The following is a 9,788-nucleotide window of genomic DNA, read 5'->3' on the forward strand; positions in this document are numbered from 1 at the left end:
AAATTCTTATAAATAATATTTATATTGATTTTTCTTAACATTGTTAGGATTATAATTTTTTCAGATAACATCTATATCTTATAAATGATATTTATCTTTTCAGATAAATTTTTGAATGTCAGAATTATCTAATTTACGTGTTATGTGATATCCCTATGTACGAGAAAATTTAAGTCTTTTAACAAAAAAATTTATTTTAGACTTTTTTTATTTTTTAATAATTTTTTATCTATGAGAGGTTCAATCATGGATTTGTTAAATGCAAATAAAATTTATATATGAAATAAAAAATATATAGTTTTAAAAAAAATTAATTTATAAAAATATATTTTTAGAAAATGTATTTATATATTTGGTTTGTATATATTTGTTTTTTTTTTGGTTGGGGGGGGGGGGGGGGGTTGTTGAGAAAATTAATGTAATTTTTAAAATATGAAGGATATTACTTGTAATTAAACTAAATGTTATTCCTTTTTCTATTTCAAAGGCTGGGAAAGCTAACCCAACCTTGGTTAAAACCCGGCCTCTGATCCAACCATAGTTAAGCCTGGTACCCGACAAAGCTGCCAAAAGCTTAGGGTTGGTTTCGGTCAAACCAATGGCTATAAATTTGACACGTGTAGGGTCAGATTTGACCCACAACCGCCCTACGCCTTGTTAGATTAAGATTAGGTTTAGGTCAATGTTCGATTATATCTTGATCGAAGCATTGCCGCTGATAAATATCTTCTCCTCTTCTCTTCTCTCTCGTTCGTCTTTGGATTCCTCTGCAAATTTTCTCTCTCTAGAATTTTCTCTGCGCGAATCTGTCGGTGTTAGATCATGGAGATGGAGCGTGTCGTCGAGTTTCCACACACGCACATGGATCGTCGGCCCCGAAAGAGGCAGCGATTGGGTTGGGACATTGCTCCTCAGAGCCCTAGGGTACCAGATCTGTTCTTATGATCTTCGATTTTGATGTTATCTTTGCGTCTTTCGTTTTTGTTTTGCTAGATTTCGTCGCAGTTAGGTACATGGTGTTTCAGGTATCGGAGAAGATTATTCTTTCTTTGTATGATTTTTTTTTGTTTGGGTGATTCGCCTGAATTTATGGTCCCAGATCTGTTAATTTCTTGTAGCTTTTTCTTATTACGTAGGATTTCTTGCTGTACCGTTATATTTTCCGACATAGTTCTGGCTTCTTTTGCTATTTGCTTTCTATGTTTGGATTTATTTATATATTTTATGTTCTGAAGTTTGGTCGATGTATTTTCCTGTGTTTTTAAGCTGATTTGGCTCTAACAGCAGTTTCTCGGGGGTGTGCGATGTGCATCAACAAATTGGAAATATTTTCTTTGGGATATTTTATCATGGATCTATTTCTTTGGATGATGATATATATGCCTGTAAAATTTTTCTTGCACAAACTAGTCCTTCCAGTTTCATGATCCACATGTGAAACGTCTTTATTCTCCTTCGAATATGAAATTAGGGTGTAATATGTATTGTGATTTTAAGCTCCTATATGATCCGCAGATAATTTTTTTTTGGTGTGCAGGGCAATACTGCATGTAAAAAATGGGGCTGGTAAAAAATTATTTCTATTAGTTAGCCAAAAAAAAAAAGAAGAAAAAAATTTAATTTGTTGTGCGACATCACACTTGTAATCAATATCTTTAAGCTTGATGCTCCGAGGCTATGTTGCTATTAAAATTCAGAAGAAATTAGCCCCTGTGGGTTGTGTAGCTTCTATCTGTATGGTGAATATTGTTTGAGGTTCTGTGATCTAAAATATCTTTGTTCAAAGTTCCAGTAGCATTAATTTTTGGTTTGTGGATCTGCAAACTTGATTTTTATTGCATTATCCTAACAATTTATTTTATTATCTTGTGATGATATAGAATTGTTTCCTATTATTAGTGAATTGTACATCCTATTGTTTAGTCTGTGATGAAATTTCTCCATGGGTGATGGGCCTTCTGCTGTTTTGGTTATTTTATTTATTTGATACTGATTATCAATGAAGTCTCTCTGATGGTATAGTACGTCAAAGTGGTAAAAGATTTAACTTTATATATTGAGTGGAACATGAATGGATGCCTGTGTGTAGGCTCAGGTAGAAATGTTTTGTGGACAAGAGATTAAGGATATGATGAGCATTGCATCTACAAGGGGTCCCTCAGACCTTGTTAGTTCCTCTTTATTTGTTAAGGAAGTGGCTCGAACTGGTTCTCCCCCGCCGCGAGATGATGACAAAGATGGGCATTACATGTTTGAGCTTGGAGAAAATTTAACTTCTCGCTGTAACTACACTTTACCATCACCAGATATATTCTCATTTATTAATTGACTTGATAATCTTGTTAAGCTATTGTTGGATGTAAAATAGAAACACATTAGCAGTTCTGTACATGTTATTTTTCATTCATGTTGCACTAACTTTTTTCCCTAACTATTTTGTGGTACCTTTTCAAAAGAGGCTTTTGGTTGAAGCTATCACCAACTGATAGGAAGCCAATTTTCAGTATCTGGGATTGATATATTTTTTATAATAACTATTGAACTCCTACATCAGAAATAAATCTAACATAATACTTTTGCTGCAAAACTGTCATTAGCCCTTTTTTTTGTTTTGTTATTTATATTTAACATTCCTGGAATTTTTACTTGTTTCTAATATCACTTGTAATTTTTTGTTTTTTGGTGCAGATAAGATCCACGGCAAAATGGGTGAAGGTATGTTAATATATGTCCGTACTACTTTTAAGTGACTTGGGTCTGGATTGTCTCATTGTTGCTTGCATCTGCTGTCTGTACTTTATGCAGGTACCTTTGGCCAGGTTTTGGAATGCTGGGACAGGGAAAATAAGGAAATGGTTGCCATAAAAATTGTTAGGGGCATGAAGAAATATCGCGAAGCAGCTATGATTGAAGTTGAAGTTTTGCAACAGCTTGGAAAACATGATAAGGGTGGCAGCCGGTGAGTATGATTTTATAAGTAATCAATCTGTTTCTACTTTCTACCTCTTATACTGTTGTTCTTGATACTTTAACAATATTTTGTAGATTATGTATTGGTGGTTAAATGGGTTTATTCCTTGCAGTTGTGTGCAAATAAGGAACTGGTTTGACTATCGTAACCATATCTGTATTGTAAGTATATAGATGATTTGATGGATTAAATACCCCAACCTTCAATAATGTTTTGGGGTTTAAAACTTCTGGATGGATGCAAATGCCTGTAACAGGTTTTTGAGAAGCTTGGACCAAGCTTATACGATTTCCTACGGAAAAACAATTATCGCCCGTTCCCTATTGATCTTGTCCGTGAGATTGGCAGACAACTATTGGAGAGTGTAGCATGTGTGTAGTAATTACTTGGTGCTAGTTTCTTCAAATCTACTGCTTCATTTTTTCTGGTTTTCAATTCTTGCAAATTCTAGTGGTTGGTCTTTAGCATTAGTGGTGGCATTAGTTTTTATTTATTTTTATGCCGCAAAAATTATTACAAACAATTATCTGCTGTTCATTGTTTTGGCACAGTTTTGCCAGACATCTTGATCTACACAGTTTTGCATTTGCATTTTTGTAATTTTGGTTTTGTTTCTCAAATTTGCAGTCATGCATGATCTGCTCCTTATCCACACTGATTTGAAACCTGAGAATATTCTACTAGTGTCTCCGGAATATGTTAAAGTCCCAGAGTACAAGGTAATATGGCTGGGATGTTCTTTGTATTTGGTCTTTACTGTTTTCACTAAGTTAAACCTTTAACGAGGAAGAGTATTCCGCTCTTATTAGTCACAAGATATGATGTTGCAATGTGTATGGTATGTGGAACTAGGGCTGCATTATATGGGGTTGAGTTGTAAATCTCCCAGTAATATCTCATCTTTTATTTGTAATTGATCGGTGCTCATCTGGATAAACATTATTTTTTATGTTTTCCCCCCCTTAAAAACTTTATATTATAATCTGTGCAAGCAGGTTACTTCACGATCACCGAAGGATGGTTCCTACTACAAGCGAGTCCCAAAATCGAGTGCCGTTAAAGTGATCGACTTTGGCAGCACAACTTATGCTCGCCAGGATCATCAGAACTACATTGTATCAACTCGTCATTATAGGGCACCAGAAGTTATTCTGGGTATGTTTCTAATGACTCTTAAGCCAGTCCAATCTCATCTGGTGTAAAGGAAGGTGGTTTAAAATATTTCAAAGCATAATTGATTTTGTCCTTTGGTTTATAGGGCTTGGATGGAGTTACCCATGTGATGTTTGGAGCATTGGTTGTATCATAGTGGAATTGTGTACGGTATGTATAGTTCTACCCAACTCGTAGTAGCATGCACCTGCTTGTTTAAATGATTTCAAAAACATGCCCACTAATGTTACGGTATGTGGCAGGGTGAAGCATTGTTTCAAACCCACGAGAACTTGGAACACCTTGCCATGATGGAAAGGGTACTTGGTCCACTCCCCCAGCACATGCTAAAGAGAGCAGAGTGAGTATAATTTTCGTAACATCTTTCTTGCGTTTCTTCTCAATGAAGAACTCAAAGTAGCACATTGTTGCCCGAGTGTTTTAACATAACAACCTTCCGGATATTTCAGCCGTCATGCCGAGAAATACATCAGGAAGGGGAGATTAGACTGGCCGGAAGGCGCAACATCAAGAGAAAGTATTAAGGCCGTTCTAAAGCTCCCACGGCTACAGGTTTGAACATATTTTGAGTGCGTGTCCTTTCTGGCCTTATTTTCATGCATACATTCGTCATGGCTTACGGGTTGTGTTTGTGGACAGAACCTAATCATGCAGCAGGTAGACTATTCGGCCGGGGATCTAATACATCTACTGCAAGGGCTGTTAAAATACGATCCTTCGGCGAGGCTAACGGCATGGGAGGCCTTGAAGCATCCCTTCTTCACAAGGGATCCTTTGAGGAGGTCGCGATCATGATTCCTGAGGCGATGGTACAGTTGTTTGGTGGCTGCTGCTAGCTTCAAAGGAAATTCTGCAGCAATGCCGGTAGATAGGGGTCATTGAAGATGTGATGGCTCATCTTGCACAGATGGCTCATCTTGAGAGTTGACGTAGTTTGTGTAAATACCCTTCTTTGTTAACAAGTAGTTGCTAATTGTTATCTGGAAAACGAAGAAAAAAAAAGTTGTGCGATGCCAATGGTGAATTGCTAGCTGTAATTTATTATTGATTTTTCCGTCTATTGTGCAATTGCAATTGTGGGTTACATGTGTGTACTGTCTGGCTCTCTAATTTAGGTTCTTATTAGTTATTAGTTTATTATATTCTATTCTATTTTGATCAAAATTTATCATTATTTTATTAACACCTAAAAATTAAAATTTAATTCTTTAATATTGCACATTTTAATTTGATTAAATTGTTAAGGGTAATATAGTCAAATTATTTACTTAATTTTACTGCCATCATGGTCTAAACATAAGAATTGACGTTTAATTCTAATTGTTATTATTTTATTTGCAACGATATATTCAGAATTTAATTCTATCAGTGTCATTCAACCTATGAAAGTCCAATTCTAATCTTATTAAGAATTGGCATCATGCAAGCTTAATGATATAATTACAAAATTAAATAATAAATTTAAATTATTTAAGGGTCAATAATCAGCTTTGCTTTCCACAAATTTTTAGTAAAAATTCAATAAAACCATTTTTTTTCACTTTTTCTTTATGGTTGTTTAAATCAACACTTAAACCTCTTTTTAGTTTCAGCTTAATTTCCCTTAAAGTTGTTAACTGATTGAATTTTACATTTATGCGGAGATAAATTAAAATTTAATTTAAGTTTGACGATTAATTAAGATAAATGGTCATATTTATTTTATTTTTTCTCTATTTTTTCACTTAAATCATGAATTTATGCTATTTTTATTTGCTTAAGAGTAATAACAATGTTGTCAATTAAACGTAATAATAAATTTATTAATTAAAAATATTATCATCAAATTTAGAGATGTTCATGGTGCGGTTTGGGTGGTTTGGACAATTTTTAACACGCCAAACCACACATGCGGTTTGGCATTAAACCAAACCAACGATTTGGTTTGGTCCGCAAAATCGCACCGCAAATTGCGGTGAGGTCTGGTGCGATTTCGCGGTCTGATGCAATATCAATCAAAAGCAGAGGTTTGGCCAAAAAAATGCACCAAATGCGGTTTGCACCTCTTAATTGTAACGCCCCGTTTTCCCACAACGAGCGTTAACTCGAGATTTCGAGAATATTTTTTTTTTCAACATCGAACACACAACATAAGTCTCTCATATACCTTCATCACAATCATTTCCCGTCAATCCCGATCGTACCTTCTTAGCATATCAAAATTTAATAATAAACTAAGACAGGTATCAACAATCACATCAGCGGAAGCAAGATCGAAACCTCAATGATATATAACCGACAATTCTTTTACAATAACCAAATCGATGTTTCACATGAAAATATCAAAATATTACATAACCTCTGAACATCGTAATCATGGACAAAACCTACGAAAACTAAACATAGCCGCTACATCTCGATGATATTCTTTCCCTTGGCGCCACTGCTTCCACCTGGAACGTTTGAATATTCTAGGGACATAGTCCAAATTAGATGCTGAATCATCTAAGTGAGAGTTCAAAAACGTTTTCATGCAGATATGAAAAATCATATACAAAATCGATAAATCCCAACATGCACCAGCCTAAGAGAATCCCACATAGCACTTAACCCTAATCGGGGAAAATGCAATCTCTCTAAAGGCGACACAACCACTTCGGTTCATTGGCAAAACAATCATGCTTAAGAGGGACAACCTCGACATATGAACCCGGGAATCACCCCATTGTCATTGTTAGGCTTTACGCTCCAACTCAAAAGCATTCCAAAACCCAACGCAACCCTAGCCCCAAGAGTGCCACATCAGCACTATCCTCGGAATCGACGTCACCTCGGCATTAATGCTATTGCTCAAAGGAACCTGGGGTGGTGTCCACTCGCAGCCCCGCCACTTGAGCCAACAACCGGGGTGGTGTCCACTCTCAGCCCCGCCACTTGGGTCCCGTAGGGTGAAGTCCGTCTCAGCCCCGTCCCAAGTGGGTCACCTAGCATTAATCCTAGGTACGCATCCTGAGTGCTGTCACTCTGGGCTACGTCACAAATTACCAACCCACGTCCCACATGGACGACACAAAACAAGCCAATGCCGAAAAATCATAACATGCATAAAATCAACATCTCAATGTATGCAATTTACCGTACGAAATTTAATGCATGTGTAAATAATTGTTTGGACAACCATAACAAACCAAGCCATAGGGATGAACATTCCTAGTAAACCATTCACATGCCGCTTAAAATCTTTTCGAGTAAAACCACTCACAAGTCAAAACAAAGTTGGGGGCGAACACTCACAATAACCATTCATAAACCACAAACGAGTTTTTCGATAGAACTACTCACCTTTGGGCGCAATTCGAATTCTTCTTGAAAAGCGCGGTTTGCCTCGATTTGCGTGCTTGTCTCGATTTGCGTGCCTTCTTCGAACTTCGCATGAGTCACCTCGTCTCAACCCTCAAGGCACCCTAATCATCACATTTATCCAACAATTATAATTTTCCTTAATTTTTCTCACAATTTTCCTATTTTTCTCCCATTTTCTTTTCTAATAATCCAAAATAAATATCTACACAACTATTTTCTCAAATATTTTTACATAATAATTCATAAAACAATATTTATAAGCCTCTGGGATTTTATGGAAATTTTTCACATTTTACTCCTATTTTCTCAAATTTCCATAATTACTTTTCCTTGAGAAAATTTATTTCTCATCGATTTACTTCGAATATACTTCAAGAAAAATCACCAAAACTCATCAAATAAATTCCTTATACTTCTGGAATTTTTTCAGAATTTTCTAAAAATTCCTCCTATTTATTTTCTATTTACATTTCCTTTCAAAAATCAAAAATAATTATTTCCCCAAGATATTTCCAAGATAAAAATTCACCAGATTAAACTATTAATCTTTCTTGAATTTCTGGATATTTTTTCATAATTTTAATTCCTTTAATTATATTTTTTATCGAATTTTATATATTTTCAGAATTAAACAAATACAGAAAAATACCTCCGGTCATCTTCTCCGGCGACGGCACACCGGAAAATTGAAGCGACGACACCAGGCTGTTCCTCTCCCTTAGTCGATCCCAATGGTACCAATCTTGCTCGGAAAAAACCACCGTAAGCCTTCCGATTTGGCCAAAAACAGTCGGCCGAAGCTATCCCGCCACCGAACTCCGGCGAATCAAATTGACCCTCGATTCGAACTCCGATTGGCACGAAAATTTCCAGATCACTTACCCATCACCTTGCGAACAAAAGACCCTTATTAGATCGCTCGATCGATCACTCTACAACCCGATTTCATCTTCACTCGATATATATATATATATATACAATCGGCCAAATGCAAAAACACCCCTATACCACTCCAAAAATTCCCAAAATTTCCAGAAATGATCCTCTTCCCTCAAGTATCGAAAGCCCCTTATTGGTTTCCCTCGATTCGCTCTCAAACTTGAGCGATTTGATGATTTACATTCGGCCGAAACCCTTGGCTATTTATAGCCAAAATTCGACCCCCACGTGGCCAATTTCCGGCCAAATCTTTCCCCACACGCTTCCTAGACTAGCCTAGGCCACTCTTTGCCGATCCTAGGCTGTCAAACGGCCGGATTTTCCGGCCAAATCCATGGCCAAATCGGCCATGCTTGTACTACTTTCTGAAAATTGCATTTTGGTCCTTGGAAATTTCTCTTTTGCATTTTGGCCCTTATCCTCAAGCCCCTGATCTTTCTAACATCCTCACTAAGACCCTCAAGATTAGTACTTCTCATTTCTCCCTTGAAATTTCTGAAAATTTACCGTTTTGACCTCCGCGGGCATTTTTAGAAAATTACACTTAGGCCCGATTGATTTATTTGACCTCAAATCCACTTGATTCAACCTGAAACCACTTAAGGGTTGTTCTATACATCGAATACTAGTCCTTGACACTCTCCGTTGACTTTTTGGATGTTGTTTACAGCAATTCGGTAATACGACCTAATTGGCAGCTGTATTTTTGTTGTACCGAAAACTGTTCCCGATCTCATTTTTTTCATCACTAAAAATCATAATTTTAATTGCTCGTCGATACTATACCATTTTTCTTGGCTATCTAGGGTCCGAGGTACTCCCTCTAATTAATTCGGTCGTCCAAAGCTGTGTTAGTGTGCCCTATAGTCTTATTTTTCCCAAAATTCCAATTATGCCCTTCATCAAATATCATTTTTATCCTCAAGATTATTCTCGGGTGTTACATTAATAGACCGAGCGGTTTGTTTTTGTGATTTGAGAAACAAGAGACCCTAATATGCCAGCAACCAAACCCATAGAATAGTCACTCAGAACCCAATAGAGCAGTAAAGGAGAGAACTTACAGTGGTAGTGAGTGAGAGCGAGAGAGAGGCAGGGGCGTTGGATAGCCTGCACAATAGCGACTGCTAGCCACAGAGCTGTCCGAAGTCAACGGCCATAGAACGGATCAAGAGTGGAGGGTCTGAGAGCGAGCAAGAGAGAGATCGACGTGCAATGAACCAAAGCCGAGAGCGACAAAGAGGCAAAGGGAATGCCGCAGTGACCAGACCACCAGCAGAGAGCGAGATGCAACGAGTCAGCGACCATTTGCTGCAGCGTTGTGGATGGCGACGGTGGGGGGCGATGGAGATATCGGCAGTGG

The 9,788-nt window shown here is 37.1% G+C and overlaps 1 protein-coding gene and 1 long non-coding RNA gene across 5 annotated transcripts; one reads left to right on the top strand and one right to left on the bottom strand.

Annotated features, from left to right (window-relative positions):
- The first annotated feature begins 695 nt into the window (after positions 1-695).
- On the top strand, positions 696-5,228 carry LOC127790233 (serine/threonine-protein kinase AFC2-like). Of its 4 annotated transcripts, XM_052319563.1 has the most exons (12): positions 696-924; positions 2,090-2,282; positions 2,689-2,715; positions 2,806-2,959; positions 3,084-3,132; positions 3,228-3,342; positions 3,599-3,690; positions 3,967-4,126; positions 4,230-4,294; positions 4,387-4,484; positions 4,594-4,696; positions 4,784-5,228. In XM_052319563.1, exons 1-12 carry the CDS (start codon positions 823-825, stop codon positions 4,937-4,939), a joined length of 1,314 nt encoding a protein of 437 aa, XP_052175523.1. In that variant the 5' UTR covers positions 696-822; the 3' UTR covers positions 4,940-5,228. The 4 variants fall into 4 exon arrangements, with proteins under 4 accessions (XP_052175523.1, XP_052175524.1, XP_052175525.1 ...); XM_052319564.1 differs by lacking the exon at positions 2,090-2,282 and having other exon boundaries at positions 765-924; XM_052319565.1 differs by lacking the exons at positions 696-924; positions 3,084-3,132; positions 3,228-3,342 and having other exon boundaries at positions 2,142-2,715.
- Positions 5,229-6,328: 1,100 nt separating this feature from the next.
- LOC127790729 (uncharacterized) lies at positions 6,329-8,675 on the bottom strand. Its single transcript, XR_008020813.1, has 3 exons — positions 8,136-8,675; positions 7,466-7,587; positions 6,329-6,594 (listed from the first exon to the last, which is right to left on the bottom strand). It is a non-coding gene; the product is annotated as an uncharacterized LOC127790729 (long non-coding RNA).
- Positions 8,676-9,788: the final 1,113 nt, after the last annotated feature.

This window comes from Diospyros lotus, chromosome 14 (assembly GCF_014633365.1).
Source record: "Diospyros lotus cultivar Yz01 chromosome 14, ASM1463336v1, whole genome shotgun sequence".
In the NCBI taxonomy this organism is placed as follows: Eukaryota; Viridiplantae; Streptophyta; class Magnoliopsida; order Ericales; family Ebenaceae; genus Diospyros; species Diospyros lotus.